The sequence below is a fragment of the Haematobia irritans genome, chromosome 1 (genome assembly GCF_050003625.1).
Source record: "Haematobia irritans isolate KBUSLIRL chromosome 1, ASM5000362v1, whole genome shotgun sequence".
Classification (NCBI taxonomy): Eukaryota; Metazoa; Arthropoda; class Insecta; order Diptera; family Muscidae; genus Haematobia; species Haematobia irritans.
In genome coordinates, this window is record NC_134397.1 from 20,199,767 (window position 1) to 20,221,709 (window position 21,943).

At 29.3% G+C, this 21,943-nt stretch overlaps 2 protein-coding genes across 4 annotated transcripts; one reads left to right on the forward strand and one right to left on the reverse strand.

Moving 5' to 3' along the window:
• Positions 1–41: 41 nt before the first annotated feature.
• Vha26 (V-type proton ATPase subunit Vha26) lies at positions 42–8,174 on the forward strand. 2 transcript variants are annotated; one of them, XM_075289560.1, is made up of 6 exons: positions 42–154; positions 261–376; positions 2,966–3,178; positions 3,247–3,573; positions 5,557–5,660; positions 7,829–8,174. In XM_075289560.1, the coding sequence occupies exons 2-6, from the start codon at positions 344–346 to the stop codon at positions 7,836–7,838; spliced, it is 687 nt and encodes a 228-aa protein (XP_075145675.1). In that variant the 5' UTR covers positions 42–154; positions 261–343; the 3' UTR covers positions 7,839–8,174. The 2 variants fall into 2 exon arrangements, with proteins under 2 accessions (XP_075145675.1, XP_075145676.1); XM_075289561.1 differs by lacking the exon at positions 7,829–8,174 and having other exon boundaries at positions 5,557–5,750.
• Positions 8,175–11,626: 3,452 nt separating this feature from the next.
• On the reverse strand, positions 11,627–21,572 carry kra (basic leucine zipper and W2 domain-containing protein kra). 2 transcript variants are annotated; one of them, XM_075289562.1, is made up of 8 exons: positions 21,433–21,572; positions 18,926–19,174; positions 18,712–18,812; positions 17,316–17,454; positions 16,218–16,383; positions 15,203–15,666; positions 14,455–14,577; positions 11,627–12,225 (listed from the first exon to the last, which is right to left on the reverse strand). In XM_075289562.1, the coding sequence occupies exons 2-8, from the start codon at positions 19,161–19,163 to the stop codon at positions 12,188–12,190; spliced, it is 1,269 nt and encodes a 422-aa protein (XP_075145677.1). In that variant the 5' UTR covers positions 19,164–19,174; positions 21,433–21,572; the 3' UTR covers positions 11,627–12,187. The 2 variants fall into 2 exon arrangements, with proteins under 2 accessions (XP_075145677.1, XP_075145678.1); XM_075289563.1 differs by lacking the exon at positions 21,433–21,572 and adding an exon at positions 20,497–20,824.
• Positions 21,573–21,943: the final 371 nt, after the last annotated feature.

Here is a 21,943-nt window from a genome sequence, read left to right on the forward strand (position 1 = left end):
AAAGTTACCAAATTTAAAAGTGCTCAAAAAACAGGGCTGTTCTTTCTTCACATGACAACTGTCAATCATATGATGGCAGAAAGGTAAAAGTCAAAAAATTTTTGTACAAGACCAACGTAACTCGAGGCGCACACATCGACATACTTTACTCCAAGTGAATATCGATACATTTTAGTGAAAAACAGTGTTTTCCATCGAAAGAATATTACAAAAACGGTTGATAAAAACAAAGAAAATTTACAATTTTTTAATTATTTTAGGAAAACGTGTGTCAGCAGCTTGAATTTTCCCATAAAATTGTTCCTTTTTTCCCGTGTGAGTGAAGATACAGAAAAGCTGCAAAATGGCTTTAAGCGATGCTGATGTTCAAAAACAGGTAAAATATAATCTGCAATTCAATCAAATTTGGCAAGAAATATTTGGGATGACTTGAAGAATTTAATTTTCATGAATAATTTGCAATAGAAAGATTATTATAAATGATAGTTAAGTTTTAACAAGAGTTAAGATGGCGTAGTATACTAGCTGGTCATGGGAGTATGTCATGTGAATTTCAATAATGTTAGTTATTGATCAAACAATTGAAATAAAGCATAATCTTTGTGTCATTCGTAAAAAACTATGTAGATGTGCCCATATATGTTTCATCCAAACCGTATTCTTATAAGAATTATCACCCTAAATGATTTTTGTATAGGGGTTTTTCACATTTTGATAAAAAAAAATATATCCGAAAGAAGCAGAAAAAAGTTAACAGAAATCATGTGACCAAAATGTATATTGCTGGTTTTCTCTAGTGAGAGTAAGTGAGAAAGCATGAATGTTTACATGTTTTCTGTTGATTAACATATTCTCTATCTCCTTCTTTTTCTGTTATCTTTAGCGTATGCAATAGTAAATTTTTCGTAGTGGGAAGATGGGGTGGACGAGGTCACATATTGAGCATTTTTGGATTACGATTCCACATTGGTATTGACAGTTTAGGATATTCTTAAACGAAGTATTGACACTGGCTAACGATACGAATGACACTTACTATCGAGTTGACGGTTTGGAAAATTTCATTCATGGATTGCAATTTGTAAGAAATGTTCCAACTGACACAAAGGGTTTTTTTGTGGGTTGAAAAACTTTTATTCCTACCATTTGCTCATTAATTTAAAATACCATGTTTCGCATTTATTTAATAAAATGTGCATAGGCTTAGGAAACTTATCTTGAATGACAAAACATGTTTAGTAAATGCGAGCCCCAGGACAAATACGAGTAACTAGTTTTGGTTAAGATTTCTTCAAAACCACGAAAAAATTATACCATTTTCCATAATGTCGAGAGTGAAGGTTCTCAATCCGTTTTAAAGGAATAGAGAGGATTTTATCTAGGCTTTATATCTATTGAAAATGGATTTGAAATCCTTTATTTATAAGGCAAATGACAGTTAAAATCTAGTTAGGTTGATGTAGGTAGGTTGATCCCAGACCTAATATAAGGGGTCATTTGCCCCGTAAACTGGCGTAGTACCTTTTAGGTGCTAAAGCTTTCAAGAAAGTTACATCTTAAGGTGGGTACTATTTTTGAGTTAAAAATCACTTTATTTTCGCGATTACTTTTCCGGAAATAATAAAAATTATAAATGAAAACAAACATATTCCTGTAGTTTGCCGAGGAACAAGAAACTGCGCATCAATTGAGTTAATTTATTTGCTTTATACTGAACTGTTTTAATAAAGAAACCTCGAAAATCTCAACGCGAAAAGTGAACATAGTACTGACCTTTTGGGAGCCACCGCAGCGCAATGGTTAGCATTCCCCCCTTATATACACAAGGTCATGAGTTCGATTCCTACTTCGACCGAACACCAAAAAGTTTTTCAGCGGTGGAATATCCCACCTCAATAATGCTGGTGACATTTCTGAGTGTTTCAAATCTTCTCTATGTGGTTTCACTGCAATGTGGAACGCCGTTCGGACTCGCCTACAAAAAAAAGGTCCCTTGTCATTGAGCTTAACATGGAACCGGGCAGCACTCAGTGATAAGAACGAAGCTTACCATTGTAAGTGAGCCTTATACATCGGGCTGCCACCTAACCTACTGACCTTTAAACGTTATGGGTTACTCTTGAGAGAAGTAACATTAAACATAACTCTATTCGTAATTGAAAAATAGTTTAAAATTGTGTATGATATCGGCATATGATAAATGAAAATATATCTTATATATTTCTCACTAATAATGGTAAATTATAGTTTTTTTTTTATTCCATAGTATGATTATTTGAGTAGTAGGTAGGTTGATCCCAGACCCAATATAAGGGTTCTACTTTGCCCGTAAACTGGCGTAGTACATTTTAAGCAATCCTACTGAATTAGTATACCATCGCATTCGAGGAATATTATGTGTGGTTTCAAAGTTTTCAAGAAAGTTCCATCTACATCTTAGAAGTTATGGCCTACGGTTAATGCATTACACTTGAAAGAAGTAACCTTAAACAAACGTCAATTTGTAATTGAAAAAAATCGTTTAAATTTTTTTATGATATCGGCATATGGTAAATGAAAATGTATCTAATATATCTCACTAATAGTGGTCATTTAAAGTTGTTTTTTTTTTTTTATTCCATATAGTTAGATTATTATTAGTTAGATTACAAAAAAAGAATTCAAAAAACAATAAAATGTCATTAAATTATTTCCAATAATTAAATCCTGTAAAATCTGTTTTTTACTTGGTATATTTGGAGCGAATTAGGACTCTAAATCTTATAATTACCTTCTATGTAAACTTTTCGTGGAGATTTTCCAAAAGTCGCATGACAATCAGTTTTCATAAATGCTATACAAAAAAATCTAAGGTATCTGATTGATGTTAACAAAATATATACACCATTCACTCTTGTCAAAGCAAAGATTTGCGAGACTTTACTTTTCTTTTTGTTCACTATCAACATTTCCCTCTTTTTGCTAGATCAAACATATGATGGCTTTCATCGAACAAGAAGCCAATGAAAAGGCCGAAGAAATCGATGCCAAAGCCGAGGAAGAATTCAACATCGAAAAGGGTCGTTTGGTTCAACAACAACGTCTGAAGATCATGGAATACTATGAAAAGAAGGAGAAACAAGTTGAACTACAAAAGAAAATTCAATCTTCAAATATGCTCAATCAAGCTCGTTTGAAGGTAAAGTATATACACTCAATAAATATTACATATATTGAAAAATCAATGCATCTGTTATTGCAATTTAGGTTCTAAAAATCCGTGAAGATCATGTGGCCAGTGTTTTGGAGGATGCTCGCCGCCGTTTGGGTGAGGTAACAAAGAATCCCGCGGAATACAAGATTGTTTTGCAAAAATTGATTTTGCAAGCCTTGTTCCAAACCATGGAACCTACTGTTATCCTTCGTTGTCGTCAAGTTGATGTTGGTCTTGTCAATGAAGTTCTACCAGCAGCTATTGAACAATACAAACAAAATATGAATCAAGATGTTAGAGTTGATGTTGACACCGATAATTATTTGCCTGCCGATACATGTGGAGGCGTTGAATTGATTGCTTTAAACGGCCGTGTCAAGGTAAGTTTCCAATTGCTAAACGGGGACTATATGGTATCATTCGAAATGGCATTTGTTGTTTAAATTCATAGTCATGTCGCATGCAGTAACATAAAATTGAAGATTAATTTTAGCGGAATGGTCTATGTTAGGAGAACAATACGGATTACTAGAATATTAAAGTGATTCAAGCTGAAATGAGCGTCATTTAGCACTCTCTACACTCATTTTTATTTCTCATTTTAACTTTCACTTTGCAATTAAAAAATAGTGGACTTTGGCTAACATTGAACATTGAATTGATATTTAAAAAGTAATTTAGTTTTGATGTGTTCGAAAATACAAAAAAAATTGTGAGCTGGGGCCAAATCACCGCAGTCGAAATCGAGTACTTCGTCATCGTAATGTAGTTTACGCGGATCACCGCTGTCGTTATCGAATTGTTTCTACTCGAAGTTGAACACGATAGGTAGCATGCTATCGAAAACGAAGTATGTAGTGATTTTTGAGCAGAAAAAAGGTAAACAAAAAGAAAAAATTTGGCGAAAATATAATTATGATTCTATTTTGGCAAAATACATTAAAAAAATATAATATTACTTGCATTTAGGGAAACGGAGCAAAGAAAGGAATGCTCAGTAGCCGCTTCAAAAAAACTTATTTTTTCAAGAACATATTTAAAAGCTTCTTTTGACAGATGAAAACGTCTTTTAAATCTACTCACACTCACTTCAAAATAGAATCACTTACTCTACTTCAGGCAATGCTAAAGGACTGCTTTTCTCTCTTCCAATTTCTTATTACCATATGTTTACAGCAATGTAAACATATGGTAATAATGTAAGTAGTAGACAAAATAAATTACGATCGAATGCGGTTATCCAAAAATTTAATGCGATCGAAATGTTTCTATATACGAAACAGAACTCGATGACGAATGCGGTGATTTGGCCCCAGAACTCGATGACGAATGCGTTGATTTGGCCCCTGTTGGGAAAAGAACTGCGAGCAATTCTGCTATAATCGTTCCATTCCTCGTCATTCATAGAATTGGCATTCTTCAAAGTTTTTAAAGTTATATTAACACAAGGACTAAAGCCAACCTTTCATCAACAACGTCGTGTCTTTGCTGATTATGCCCTTGAAATGTATGTGATCCCAAATTTCATTGAAACTAATGAGCCCCGCTTTCACTTCGGCCATGTTAATGAGGTCGTTGTGGTGGATTTTTCATTATTACCGGCATACCTTCTTCTTTATTATGGCCCAGTAAAAAAAAAACGTCGCCCAAAAAGTAGTGAAAATGTTTTTTTTTTTTTGGATCCGTAAGTAGTGCAAAATTGGCGCAGAAGCGATAAACTTAACATGGGCTTGTCATAGGACGGAAGTCCACCATTTCAACAGTCGTTGCACTGAATTTGCATCACTTCTTGTGATCCGCATTCAGTGTTTTGGATGTGAATTATTTTTTTTATTTTGCCATATAAATAATTTCTATAATTTTTTGTGCATTCTATCGCTTGTCTGAAACTTTTAACTTCAACAATTTTCAAAAATTCGCAATTTTTCTAGAATGGATTTTACATTTTTTCGACAAAATTTGAATAATTTGTACCATTTTATTAATTCTTAATGTTTCAACCTATTTGAAACAAAAAAGTTAAAATTAACCATTAAAACTATGAAAACATTGAATTAAAAGAACTTTCTGCATAGTTAAAATAAAGAAAATCTTTGGAAGAAAATTTTGGAAGTGTTTTTAAAGTTGTGCCTTTAGAAAAACTTCTAATTTTCTTTTGCTGGGGAAATAAACATACGATTAATTATCTCAAGTACATTTAATCTGCATCTACTTCTACGCATTTGCAACATTTAAGTGTGGCAGCTTAAGGACATAAATCACATATCTCAAATGTATAAAACACATCTAATTTTCTAGATTATTTCTTGTACTTCAAATTTGTATCGACCCCTATGTTTTTTTTTTGTTTTAATTCTCTTTAGGTACCTAACACTTTGGAATCCCGCTTGGAGTTGATTTCCCAGCAATTGGTTCCCGAAATACGTAATGCTTTGTTCGGACGTAATGTCAACCGTAAATTTGCCGATTAAGTATCTTACAATTATTTCTTTTTCCCCCTTGTGTGCATAAATTTATTTAGCTTACAATGATAATAATAATAAATCAACAAAAGTAATTATTATTATAACAACAGCAACAATAACCTGCAAAACGAAAGAAATGCAAAAAAACCGTAATCAATTTAATATTCTTACTTCCCCTCCTTCCTCAATCAAGCTCGCTTCAGTTTTACAAAGAAGGTTTAAAACATAATATTTTTTTTTAAGTAAACCTAAGTTCTACAAAATTTGTTTGCAATCTAACAACTGTATGATGAACAGCATGATGATGGTTCTTATGTTTCTTACTAAACAACTAAACAACAGAATTAAGCATAAACAATGGAAAAAAACACAAGCTTTGAAATTGTTTTAAACGAACCTCTTAGAAGTAACAATAAATTAAAAAAATATATAGAAATAAATATGAGAATTTTCAGAATGACTTAGCCAAACTCAAGAAACAAAGATATTATTAACCACAAAAAATAATCATGGGATTCTTCATTTTCTAATTCACATACACACAACAACAAAAATAATGGAGTAACAAAAATAAAAATCTAGTAAAGCATATTATTGACAGTTTAAGGTAAAATTAAAATGAAATACTAAGTAAAACCAACCAAGTATATTAAAAAAAAATGTTTTTGTTGAAGAATTATATAAATTCCAATATAGTTTAAACTAAATGAAAGGAGTTATACATATTTAAACATATTTACGTATACTACTATTATTATTATCTATTATTAATATTACAATTGATATACAAATGAAACAGAAAAATTAATCATATATATATATATATACATACACATTCCTGTACAAACAAAACAAAAGCGTGTTAAGAGTAATGTTTATAACAAAACTTTTACTTTTTTCTTCTTTGCCACCAACGTTCTGATTTATATATATATATATATATATATATATATATATATATATATATATATATATATATATATATATATATATTTTTTTTTTTTTTGTGGTCATTTCTTTGTTGTTAAATATTTTTAAGTTACTCTACTACATTTTCGTTTTTTCTCTATCTTCTAAATGATCTTTTTTTTTTTTTTTTTTTTGGAAATATTTTGATAAAAGCTGTGATTTTTCAAACCACGACCACCATTATTCAAAAAGCGTAAACTAAACCAAAAAAACTGCCAGTATAAAAGAAAAACTTCAAGGAAAACGATTGTCTCCAGCCATTCTCCATCAAGCAATAACTACAAAATAGATTTCTTAAATTATAACATTTTCGGTAACAGCATCCTTTATATTCGGTTTACAGAAATTTTGTATTCAACTTCAATAATTTCTCTATACTGAATGTGAAGTACCGAAATAATAATCTGATAAATCTATAAAAATCATTCTCTTTTGTTGAAATAATAAATGTGGAATATCGCTCTATTGCGGGGGTGATTTGTTGTAAGTCATATCCATACATCTCTCTATATCACGTTCTTCTTTAAAAAAAATCCCTGATTTAAAACAACTCTCTCTTTGTCTAGGTAATTTTCTCACTGAACTCTTTAACTTGTTCTTTTGTTCACTTTTTGGGATATATTACTTAATTATCTAAATGTTTTAAAAAATAAAAAAAAAATGGAAATTATTATTACTTTTTTTCAGAGACAACAACGTTTTTCCTTTCTAACCAACAACGCTTATGAACACAGCTTTTGTTTTTATTTTCTTTGAACATTTCCTCGCTCCCAAACTTTGGTTTAATAACACCTTTCTTTTTTAAATGCGCATATCGTTTTTGTTAAATTTGTTTGGTTTGTATTTTCTTAAATATTTGTTTGTTTTTGCTCTTACAAAACTGTTGCTGCTGTTTTTTATTGTATTATTTTCTTCCCTCCCCCCTCCTCAGCTTTTGTTATATTTTGTGAATGAGTTTTATTTCTTCTCTTGTTTAAGTATTAAAAAAAAATTACCTAAATACAAGAAATATAATTGTTTGTGCTTTTGGCGTTACATAATAAAACAAAACAATTATGAATAATAATTATAATAATAATAATAAAAATGAAAAATAATCAAAAAAAAAACATTAATCCTGGCTTTGATTTTACAATCGTGTTTGCTCCTTATAATTGGGAAAAGATATTAATTTGCAGTTTTTTCTTTTCCCCCAGCGTAGACATTATTGATTTCCTCTCACCCAAATGATGTTAACAAATACGAACTACCATTGTCATATGTGGTTCACAGGATTGCCCCAAAGTATCCAATGAGTATGATGTGTGTCCCCTTTGGTCGTCATTCATTTGTTATCTACCTCCAAATGATCATATTCTATGTGTCGCAATAGATGCATACATTATTTGTATGCGGTGTTTTACACAAAATGGAAAAACTTAAAAGCTTTTTCTGTTATATTGGTTGTCATATTTCAATAATCTTAAAATCTTTGTATTAGCCATTTTCTATTGAAAAAAAAAAAAACAAAGTATTTATTTTTTATGTTAATAAATGTTTTAAAAGTATTTACTATATTATTTTTTAAAAACTTGTTTTGTTTAATCCTCGAACCCAGGATAGAGTTTCCAAGTGGCAAGTTAGTGGAGAAATATACAGTGTTGAAGCAGCAGATAAGAGATTGGGTGGAATAACATGTACAACGTCAAAACTCGCTGTCTCTCCAGCAGCGGTCAGAGCTATCTCTCTTTGCAAAGTCACATGTTGTGAAATCTATGAACATGTGTAGTTTCATAATAATCACAGCAAATACCATTCGGCGGATAGGCATTGGAGCTCGACCGAAGAATCGGCTTCGGTATTAGTCAAAAAATCGATAAACGACCACGAATCGGACTTCGGCGTAACAAGGGCGATTATCGGAAGCCTTTTTAATATATTTTTCTTCATATCGAAGTCTCAGTGTTGAATTTGTCCCAGTCAAAACACTCAGTACAAATAAAACAAAAAGCAGAAAGCTTCCATATGAGATAAACATGACTCCAGGAAAATTTTCGTCCGATTATTTTTTTGTCAAACATCAGCTTCGGCCAAAAAGGCCCGTTTTGGTCTAGTTATAATAGACATCGTCATAAATATGGGACAAGTGAACCGGTTACTTTACCTAATAGATCCACCAACTATCTGGACTCATTATATCCTAGTCCCAGACATCCTTGAAGTCGGGGTTTCTTGGGTCCAGACCGGTGTAAAATATACCATTTTTCGTCCACCGGTTGTGATCACTCTAGTGACGTTCAAATGGTAAAGAAAAATTACCTGGCCAAAAATAATCTACACAAATTTGCAGGAAATTCTACGAAAAAACTACCAAACAAAAAACTTCTATAGAAAAATTTGTCAAAATTTTATTTCTATAGAAAATGTTGTCAAAATGTTATTTCTATAGAAAATTTTCTCAAAATTGTATTTCTATTGGAAATTTTGTCAAAATTTTATTTCTATAGAAAATTTTGCAAAATTTTATATCTATACAAAATTTTATTTCTATAGAAAATTTTGCAAAATTTTATATCTATACAAAATTTTATATCTATACAAAATTTTCTCAAAATTTTATTTCTATATAAAATTTTCTCAAAATTTTATTTCTATCGAAAAATTTGTCAAAATTTTATTTCTATAGAAAATTTTGTCTAAATTTTATTTCTATAGAAAATTTTGTCTAAATTTTATTTCTATAGAAAATTTTTACAAATGTTATTTCTATAGAAAATTTTCTCAAAATTTTATTTCTATTGGAAATTTTGTCAACATTTTATTTCTATTGGAACTTTTGTCAAAATTTTATTTCTATAGAAAATTTTCTCAAAATTTTATTTCTAAGAAACTTTTGTCAAAATTTTATTTCTGTAGAAAATTTTGTCAAAACTTTATTCCTTATTGTTGTTTTTGATCTCAGCTTAAAGCGATGCATTGACTAAACTACAAGTGTAGCTTAACCAACAGATAGAAAATTTTCTCAAAATTTTATTTCTATAGAAAATTTTATCAAAATTTTATTTCTATAGAAAATTTTCTCAAAAATTTTTTTAGATAGAAAATTTTCTCAAAATTTTTTTTCTATAGAAAATTTTCTCAAAATTTTATTTCTATCGAAAAATTTGTCAAAATTTTATTTCTATAGAAAATTTTGTCAAAATTTTATTTCTATAGAAAATTTTCTCAAAAATTTTTTTAGATAGAAAATTTTCTCAAAATTTTTTTTCTATAGAAAATTTTCTCAAAATTTTATTTCTATCGAAAAATTTGTCAAAATTTCATTTCTCTAGAAAATTTTCTACAAATGTTATTTCTATAGAAAATTTTCTACAAATGTTATTTCTATAGAAAAATTTCTCAAAATTTTATTTCTAAGAAAATTTTGTCAAAACTTTATTCCTTATTGTTGTTTCTGATCTCAGCTTAAAGCGATGCATTGACTAAACTACAAGTGTAGCTTAACCAACAGATAGAAAATTTTCTCAAAATTTTATTTCTATAGAAAATTTTGTAAAATTTTATTTCTATAGAAAATTTTCTCAAAATTTTATTTCTATAGAAAATTTTGTTCTATAGAAAATTTTATTCTATAGAAAATTTTGTCAAAATTTTATTTTATAGAAAATTTTGATAAAATTTTATTCTATAGAAATTTTGTAAAATTTTATTTCTATAGAAAATTTTCGAAAATTTTATTTCTATAAAAAATTTTCGAAAATTTTATTTCTATTGAAAATTTTATTTCTATTGAAAATTTTGTCCAAATTTTATTTCTATTGAAAATTTTGTAAAATTTTATTTCTATAGAAAATTTTGTCAAAATTTTATTTCTATTGGAAATTTTGTCAAAATTTTATTTCTATAGAAAATTTTGTCAAAATTTTATTTCTATAAAAAATTTTGTCGAAATTTTATTTCTATAGTAAATTTTGTCAAAATTTTATTTCTATAGAAAATGTCAAAATTATATTTTTATAGAAAATTTTGTCAAAATTTTATTTCTATAGAAAATTTTGTCAAAATTTTATTTCTATAGAAAATTTTGTCAAAATTTTATTTCTATAGAAAATTTTGTCAAAATTTTATTTCTATAGAAAATTTTTCAAATCACCAATCAGTAAAAAATTTACCATTTTTGGTAGAATTCTACCAATTGTGGCAACCGTGCCTGTGAGTGCCACATAGAACCGGATCATCTAGTTTTCGAGCTTCATTCTGACGCATGATATGCCCTTCTCAAATACTTCTATTGACTTCTCGCCTTTTCATCAGTTCCATTTTAATATATTTCTTTCAAAGCCATGTCCTCTGTATGGTATGGCGGCGTGTTAACGCTCTACAGAAATCCCAAATAATTCTGTTTTTTTTTAAGAAACTTTTAAGTGATAAAAAATAAACAATTTCGTTAGGTTTGATTAAAATTCAAGACTATTTTATTATATTATTTGTATAAATATTTAATGCATTTTTACACTTTACTTTTTCTCATAGACTGAAAATTAAACAAAAACATTTGTTGAGTGGTGTTGGATTTGTTCAGCATTGGTTTTTTGATATTTTGAATGAAATAAATAATGAAAATAAAAATAAGACAAAATAAAACTCTGGATGAAAACTAAAATGATTCAACAATACCAAAGAAAAAAACAAAATAATAATAATAATATATGTCATGATTTGATGTAGTTTACACAATAATTGAAAGAATTTCAGCAATAGGTAAAAGTTTACACACGAACTTCATAATAGATTCTTTCTGCCTTTAGTAGCTTGGGATCTTCTCCATAAAATGTGAAAGAGGATACTTTCGGTAGTCGATTTAAATGGATGAAAAATTGTGATTGAGATAAAATCGAAGTAAGTCGAAAAACGAGATACACAAATTATTTTCAATATCTTCCATGCCATTTTTATGGTAAAAAGTGTTAGTAGCTTTTGTTCTTTGTTCCTTGCATTGATCATTAATTTCATCATACAATTTTTAATGCATAATACAATTTGGTTTTTATTTTATTTATTTTGTTTTTACTATAAATGTTCTTGTGTATATTGCAATAAAATATGTGTTTGTCAATCTTATTACTTCCGTCAATAATTTGGATTTTTTATAGATGTTTTTTTTTTTACACTTGATCGATCGATGCGCCCTGCGTTTTTCTTTTGGCAATTATTGGCAGAGGCTACTTCACATATTGGCTTTCCTATTTCATAATTGTATTATAGTTGATAGGAGAAGATAGACACAAATTGTTGAAGTTACATTTGGGAGGAGATAAATTAAATGTTGATGTTACATTGTTATTGCGAAGTCGAATTCCGGTTTTGTTGTAGAAATTGTTGGTGTGTGTGTAAATCTCTTGTTTAGTTTGACATTGTAGTTGGTGGTGTTTATACTCTCTGATGATGGCAATGATGATAAAACATTTGATTATAGTTTATCCATTAATAAAAATCTTTTATATTCTTTGTGAGATTTTGCCCAAGTAACCGTGTTACAAGTTCCTCTCATATTTTAGCTATAATTCATAATGTTGTCTTGTTATTCTCCATTCTTTTGTTCATCCTCAGATTCAGATTCTAAACAGAAAGAAAAAACAAACAAAATAAAAAATATAAAAGTTAGATGTCGTGGCGTAGTTGATTCAGAAGCTTAAACATATTTCTACATAAATTATATGTATGTACAGCGAAACCTCTCAGAAGTGGATACCCACGGTCGCCTAAGTTTTGTCCACATTTAAGAGGTGTCCAAATTTGAGAGGTTTCACTGTACATATTTGGTAAGTATAAATTAGTATTGTCCTAGATTTCATTGGCCTATAGGATCTATAGAATTTAGCAGATAATTAGGCAAGCAAAAATCTAAATTTTACTCTGGCAAGCTAGGTACCACAAATTGTTTGAGGCTATTCTATAAACAACTCGTTTCTCAAAAAGTTGCCTTTTTTACACTTCCAAAATTAAGAATAATTTCATGTTTTAGATTTCATTGGCCTATAAGATCTATGATATTTTGCAGATAATTAGGCAAGCAAAAATCTATAGTTTATTCTGGCAATCTAGGTACCACAAATTGTCTGAGGCAATCAATAAACAACTCGTTTCTCAAAAAGTTGCCTTCGCTATAGGATGCTTTTACTACTCTGTATACATTTAAACAATTTGGAATATTTTGGATGTTATAGATTTCATTGGCCTATAGAATCTATAGAATTTAGCAGATAATTAGGCAAGCAAAAATCTATATTTTACTCTGGCAAACAAGGTACCACAAATTGTTAAAGGCTATACTTAGCAATTTGTTTCTCAATAATGTTGCCTTTTAAGAAGACTCAATAAATGTTTTGTTCTAAATTGACATGTTACAAGTTGTTGAAGTAATTTCTTCCTGTCTATTATTTAAAAAACCTACTCACACAAAACACCTTTTTTAAACGAATTAAATATGTATCGATATTGTGATCTCATAAGATGTGCGTCATCTTTGTTATTTAGAAAATGGAATCTCAAAATTTACCTAATTCTATATAAATCACTACGATACCAAATTGCTACTAATATTCCCGAGGCCCCATTACATAGCCCTTTTCATAAGAGTTGGGAAAAACTGGCAAGGCAAATCTGAAAGCAAATTGCTACTAATATTCCCGAGGCCCCATTACATAGAGTTGCGAAAAAATGGCAAGGCAAATCTGAATACATTTGAAATGTAATTTGTGTGGAATAACTTCTACTTTGTTCATTGGTTTTTTGAACATATGAATTGATGACAATTTTCCATTTTTCTCATTTGGAGGTGTAACATTAATTATTGGCCTAATAAAACTATGAATTAAGCGTATTTAGGACACCCAATTAATGTTTTGAAATTTTTTCTGGCACATTGATAATTTTTTTAAAACTATTGATAGTTTTGAAAAACAAGAATATTTTCAAAGTGTGCATAGAAATACCCATTCATAATATTAGAAAACAAATATTTTACGGTGAAACTTCCCTACATACAAAAATTTTTTTCCGATTCAATCACGAAATTAATTGATCCAATTAATTTTTTAATTGAAATGTCTTCAATCACAGAAATGATAGTATCAATTAAAAATTAATTGAAAGTCAATTAAAACATTAATTGATCTACTTGAACAATTAATTGATCCAATTAATTTTTGTGATTGGTTTTTGTTCCAATTAAAAAATTTGTATAATCGATTAAATTTTTAATTTAATATTTTTTTGTAATAATTTTTTTCTGTGTAATATGATTTCTAAAACTTTTTGTTGATTTCGTAAACAGAAACTGAAGAATTGAATTTAAACTTTCTTTTCTATGTTAACGTAATAAATCATTGTAACACTGATTATTGGCCTAGTAAAACTAGTGTGTACAGTATATAGGACACCCAATCAGTGTTATTTGTATTTATCTTGCGCACTGGTACAAAATCTAGTAATGTGATAAAAAAATTACAGACATTCTCAAAAGTACGCAAAATCAACATTTAGTATTGAATGATTAAAAATTTTATTTGGAATAATTGTGTAACATTGATTATTGGCCTAGGAAAACTATATGGAACAGTACCTAGGACACCCAATCAATGCTAAATAAATTTATCTGGCATACTGGTACATAGTCTGGTGATGTTTATTTTTAATAATCACAAGACAATCTCAAAAGTATGCATATACAAAAAAACTTTAAATTATATGGAAAATTGATTAACAACAAAAAACAAAAGTTGCTGCATTTTTCATAATATTCTTCATAAGGAATATATGTACATCTGATAGGTTTTTTACACTTACCTTCTTCAGTATTTTGTAGCCACTCTACAAACTTCTTCATTTGGTCGAGGAAATGCATTTTACCCTTTACCGAATTGTTTTCTTTATACCAACGCAATATAACCTCTTCCGAAAGAATTTCAGCTAGAAAATAAAGAGAAATAAATACATTAGCTATGAATCGAGTGTAAATTTTAAGGGTTTTTAATGACAATAACATTATTGCCTATGCATTTGAATTTATTTTTCCGCCATTGAACAAGTGTAAGGAGCAAATGTAACATTGATTATTGGCCTAGTAAAACTATGATGAAGTAGCTAGGACACCCAACCAATGAATTTATCTAGCACACTGGTACATCGTTTATTGATATAATACAAAATCAACAACATTCTCAAAAGTGTGCAAAAATTTTTTTTGTTTATTGTATAAAATAAAAAAATAGAGGACACGAGACGTTCTTGCTCAAAAATGCTCAAAATACCTCTAAAGTAGAATGAAAATTGCGGGCTCTAAAGGCTCATGAAATAAAATAGGTGGAGAAATATAACTTATTTGATACATCTAATAACAATATAATCGACATTGAATTTGTTTTTTTTTTTTGGTACTTAAGATCGGTACGAAGGTACAACATATTTCTTTTCGTTTGGAAAATTGTAAAAATATGACATATGAAAGTTTTATGTCGGGGACTTTTCCCATTTTCTTTTTAGATTGTTTTTGTATTAAATTTATTATGTTTATGTCAAAAAAATGAATACTTACTTTTATAGAACAACAAAATGATTTTCTGAAAGGCCTTCATAAAGTTCATATTTTCATAACAGAATTCTTGGACTTTTAGAATCAATGACATCTCAGCACGATCGGTGGTTGCGAATGCTTGAAACAGTGGGCAATAGCCTCTCAAGTGACGCACTGCCTGGTCTGTGACAAGTTCTTCTTTTTTATTCCATTCACCCAGTGACATTATGGTAGACCATATGATAATGATAATTTCATTGTCAGGAATGTTGGCTTTTTGGGCAAATTCTTTGATATTTGCAGTTATTTCAGAGTGTGGTTTCTCATCGTTCATATCATCAATTAATGTTTGTTGCAATTCCCTTTTAGCCTCTTGACTGGCCTGGGCTTTGTGTAATTTTATAATTTCAGTGAGTTCCTTATCAAGAAAGACTTGTTTGAAATTCTCTTCAGTACGTTTGTTAGGTGGGAAAAAGTCCATAAGTCTAAAAATTGTTTTAATATAAAATAAATATATATATATATGAGTCATTAAAGATAATGCTTATCAAACGATATCTTAATCTAGTGTAAAAAATGTGGAACGAATTATTGTAAGAATTCAAATGAAACACAAAAATTCATTTTAAAAGATTTGCAAATTAAACCTGAATTCTAGTTCCTCTAGGAGAGTTAATTAAAGAAATTGCTAAGGTTGTATAATAACAATCTCTTCCTGAAACTCTCCCAAGCAGAATAAAAATAAACTATGAATTAATAAAACAAAAAATCCTCTTATTCCAGTATATCTCGATTTGTAGAATTTTATTTTTCTAATAGTTGCGATTGGGAAAACCCGGATTTAAAATGTAGGTAAGTGTATATTAAAAAGGAGAAAATAAAATAATTATCTAAAATATAAAATATGAAATAATAAATGAGAGACTCCCACCAAATCTTTCGTGGTGACGTAAATTCAATTTAATCTAATTTAAATATTTTTTTTATTTGTACTCTATGATATTAATTTAAAATGTTATTAATTTCAAGGACTTACTTGCTTTCTAAACCACCCTTTTTAAGTGTTTGTATTAGAGAAGCCATTCCCTTTTCTTGCTTAAAGGTGACAAACAACTCGACCAAAAAGTCCAGAGCTATGCCATCCTTAATCAAGTGCTCATTATTGAGCACCAATAATACACTTGGTGGTACAGAACCGTTACCTGAAAATTAAAAATAAAATATTTTGAATTATTATAAAATTTTATTATTTCAATTAATCATATTGTGGTATGGGTTGGAAATGTAATTGGTTTTGTGTCCTTTGTTTCTAGTTAATAAAACAAAAGTCAGTACGCCAAATTTTTTAATATACCACATATGTATTAATCTTTATCAAGAAGTAGAAGATAAAGAATAAATTTGGTTAAGTGGCATATAAAATTGCTGAACAGAGTTCAGATCTGTCATAGACCTTTCACAATTGAACTTAAAAATGTCTCATGCAGAAAACTAAAAGACCTAGGGCAATCGTTAAATGGTGAAGTATTCGCTCCATATATATATATATGAAAATATTTAAATGTATTGACCATTGTGAGTGCCTAAAATAACATCAAATTCCATATATCAGGAAGTCAATTCATGTCTGCCTAATATATAAATGTGTTGGATACTTTAGACACATCTATTTGTGGGTCTGAAAAGCCACTTCAAATGTTTGTATCGTTCTGGCTTTCATTCGAGTTCTAAGAAGCATCTGCTAGGGTTGGAAAAATTATGTCTCTGAGTGTAGCCAAATTTACATTCATTTACGACTAATATTATTTAAGTATAATTTTATAGTTTATAATTAATACATGTAATTGAAATGAATGACTTTTGTCATTACATTCAAAGATTCTAGCTGAATTATGATATTCCTACAAACTAGAAAAATAAACGTATATTTATTTATTTTGTAATTGCTCTTTATAATTATTGAGCTCATGCTAAATAGGTATTGCGTCGCCACGCGACACGCATTTTTCTCATTAATGGCGTGATAGTCAGTCCAAATATATGGAGGTATATTCATTGATGGTTTAAGATATGTAGGTAAATTCTATAGTCAAGGCAATTGTAAATGAATTTGTAAGCGAAAAAAAATACTTACATAACCAAAGCGCTGTCATACGCGCTAGTTTAATGCGTTCGATTGGAGTAAACCCTTTAATGAAGACTAGCACTTTCTTCATTTCTTCTTCGAACATCTTCTCCAAGTACTTATATCGACGCATGAGATTGACGAATACCTGTAGAGAACATACAAGAAAAACAAAAAAATACATTTTATGAATTTGCAATAAAAACAGTTGAGATATTTAAATCTACATACTCTAAATATACGTATACATCTGTCAAAAAATATAAGCATATATTGAATAAAAATGAATTTGTATGAGTGTATCATATAAAGAAATCTAGAAATTTATGGTTCTTTATTTAAAAGAGGAAATAACCAGACAAGTAAATGTATGATATTTCTATAGCACACATTCGACACTAGAAAGGCTTTTGTTAATCAGCTAATCCAGTTCTAATATGGTGCATTTTAATACTTAGTTATAGCTAAATTAAATATTTCAATAGAGAATTTAAGAAAATGTATATCACATTGCGTTAGAAAAAATATAAAAAGGCAGTACTAAGCGTTGAGAAGACTGCAGCCTTTTTGAAAGAATCTGAGCATTGCAATCTTCTCAATGCTTTGAAATTCATTTTTGATTTTCTATGCCACAAAAAAAGGCTATTTTTCAGACGATAGTAAATAAACTTGAGTGAAGAAATATCTAATATTAAAACAAAAATGAAAATAGACAATATATGCCAAAGTACGACTATAAACATTTAATCTTTTTGTACCCTAATCGAACAATATGGAAGAAATTATACAAATATATCATATAAAGAAATCCGGTAATTTCATAAATTTTGTTTTACAAAGAAAAAACCAGACAAGTAAACATATGATTTTTCTATTGCACTCATTTGACACTAAAGAAGCTTAATGAACAGCCAATATAGTTCTAATATGGTGCAGTAAACAACAAAACTATGTGTTTTATCTTTAATTGAAGTCTAGATAGAATTGCTAAAAAACACAAATCATTTACGGAAGTCTATCTCTACAATGCAATGATTACTAGAAGTACAGAAAAAAATGTGCGAATGTATGCGCGTAGTAGCATTTATCCACACTAATAACTGAATGTACTACCTATACATATGTATACATTAGATAGCAACATTTCTGAAAATGACATTGATTGTCTGTCGCGTCTGTCACTAGTTACGTACAATTGTATATTGCCTTATTATACACCACCAATAGTTATTTAAATATTTTATAAAAGATATGTCGTCTTGTTTTAAGTATAAACAACTGTTTGCACCTTACTTGTGTGTTCTAAGAATAAACTGAAGCAATTTGTTGATTCTGCTGTATTGTAAATTTTTCCTTTTCCTTATCAAAGGGCGAATAAATATACAACAATATAATGCATATTTACCTGCTCATGGTTACGCATTGATTCCATGTCCTCGGGTGCTTCGAATATACAGTAGTTTGTGCGTGGCTTCTCGCCATCCTGAGAGATAGATCCACCAGGAACTGTTTGAATGAATCGGATAAATAAAAACAAAAGTTATAAATATAATTAGAAAATTTAATTCGCATCTGAAATTGAGAAAACTTAATCAATAATACGATTATGCAGAACATACCTAAGAGACCACCAGCAATTAATATGTCAAATAGTACTTCGCCGTAACGGCGATAATCAAGTTTGTTACCAGCGCTATGTAAAAATTTAGAGATCTCCTCTAAGTCACCTTTAGTTTTTTCGAGACCAGCAATGACCGCATCACGGAATCCCGTTGGGTCATATTTTTCTCTTTCATCTCTTTTTCTGGTCTTGATGCGCTGACCTGATAGTACTGGTCTTTCAGTTTTCTGACTCATACAATAAATTGCTACAAAAAAGAGGAATGTTTTTAAATTAGAAATAGTTTTTAGTTGATTTTGATTATTTATACAATTATACAATCATGTAAAGTGATATTTTGTAATAGTGTTCACTGGCCAATGGATTCCACTGAGAAAAATCTAGGACACCCGAAACACTTTTCTAATTTTATCTAGCATTCCCATATTACTCATAAACCTATGAAATAAATTTCAGGTAAAGAGACAAGAAGAATGCTTTATATTTTATTTCAGAAACATATTTTTTCTGTATATTTTGTGAAAAGCAATTAGAAACCAAAACGTTTTGGGATTCCTCAAGAACTAGTAATTGCCTAGGTCCCAACTATCCCTGTAATGATACGTAATAAGTTTCCATGGTATATTTCTGGAAAACACATGAAGGGTAATCTTAGCATTATCAAATTCAAACCTTCGATCGATATCTCTTGAACCAATTATATGAATTATATCGTTCCAACTATATGAACTTTATCGTATATAATAAATTTTCTAAATTCAACAGAATCATAACCAATATAACAGTGCAAAGGATAATCTTCTTTAGTAAATAATAAATGACATCCATCTATAGTTGGTCTTTATACCAAAATCTTGTCTGTTTCAAATTCTAATGATTGTTGGGGAGCTTTAGTTCTAGATCTATTTAGATAATTCCTAGCCAATATATAACATAGGCCCAGAACAATATTTATGATAGGTATATTTTCATGTATAACAAATGTATTATTCTTCAGCTACATAGTAGTGAGGGTGAGTGCAAAGAAATCCATTTTATTTTTCTTTCTGTTGCAATAATAACACATATATAAGAGAAAATAAAGACTTCCAAATATTCTTAACAAAATTATACTCTTAATAAAAAAATGTGTGAAAGCATATTCCACGTATGTTAATTGCGGCATTTTTAGAAAATCTAACCTCAATTTAAACGAAAAAAAAAACAACAAATTTGACAAATGGCCGCTCGGTCACTACTAATGAGCAAGAATTCCCTACCCCCCACCAACCAAGGCAAAGAAATTCGAAAAGAAAATCACCTTGAAAAAAAAACAAAGGCAAGTAAAAGGTAGAGGGTCAAAAAAACAAGAGACAATAAGAGATTTTGTTTTATCAGCAACAAAGAAAACGAATGGGAGAATTAAAAAGAGAGGGACAACGAGAGATCAATAATATTTTCAAAGAGAAATTCCGTCAGAAATGAGGTCAATGAAATCTTTCACAAGAATTTCTTCAACTTTCTAAAAAATTAATTGCAGTATTCCATAAAAAGGGGAAAAATAAACTAGTAAATTCCACGTTTACTTACATATACAACTAAAGGAAATAAAAAAACACCCCAAATAAAGCAACTCAAGTGAATTTTCTTATATATACGTTTTGTTTTCGTAGTAGCACAAGTTTTCTAGTTGAAATATTTTCGTAAAATTTAACCTTGTTTCAATTTATATTGTAAATAAATTAACACTAGCTGAATAAAAATCAGCCTTTCTCTCAACTTTCTATTTTTTGATTATGACGAATAAAATGACACGAATTCAACTGTTGATTTCGAATTTAACAACGCGAAGCGGTAAAACACACGAGCAAGAGTATTCACAGAAAATATAGAAAAAACTCGTTCTGCCCTTGTTCTTACGTACTAAATTATTTATCACAATAAGTTACTTTGTCTTATTTTAAGTTAAATTAAATAAAATGCAAAAGTTTATTTTCTTGTTTAAAAAAAAAGCAAATATAAAACAATAACTGTCCACCGAAACCACTTGAGTTCACGAAATCCAAAAACTAAATGAGAGAACAGCAATATAGCGACGAAACAATGACATGTGGTTGCTTCGTTCAATTGTCAATGTGTTCACAGGAAATGAATGCATAGCAACGCCATATTGTCAGGGTTGCATTTTAACATGGCCAAAGAATGGAAAAAAAGGGGGGACGGATGGTGTACGAAACAAAGAAAAAATGGGAATCTATCGAAAATCTAATTTGATAAAAATTATACTATTATGTACACGAACTCTTAAAAAGCACTTTTAATTATATAAAACCAATCTACTCCACTTATATTCGCCTACTTCATCAAAAACTTTGATATTTTTGCTTGTGTGTGTACGTGCATCAATTGGTAGCCATTTTATAAAATATAACTATTGGAATCTTCACCTTGTATTACATACTTTTTAAATAACTGACGTTGTAACTTGATTTTTCTATTTCAATAATAAAATAAAATTGTACTTACGATTAAAACAAAAAAATTTAGCACTGCCGACAAAAATTTAATTCTAACGAACTTCTCTTTTCTAGAAGATACCTCTTGCCACACAAATTAAAGACGGGAAATGACAAAAGGAAAATTTGGTGACACATACATGCATAAAAGTAGTATATGACATATGTCAAACACATGGTTGTATTGAAGGGTACATAGAGATGCCAATACAAAATATAATGCATGGCTGAATAAGGAGGTTGAATCACGATAACAAAATCAACAAATTTCAATATGTTGTTTAAAATTTTAAGAAGTCAAAATCAGCTGATAAAAGAATCGTATGGCATTGGTAAAAGTGGCAATTATTTATTCTTTCAATTGTCCTGAAAAAATAATTCAAATCCAGAGAAAAATAAAGGTTCAAATTTAATTGCGTCACCTATAAGTTATTGTGAAGTGGATAATTCATCCGAGGAACGCCGATATGAGACCAAAGTTAATAATGGAAGTCAGTCAAATGGATATTCGCCATCTATTA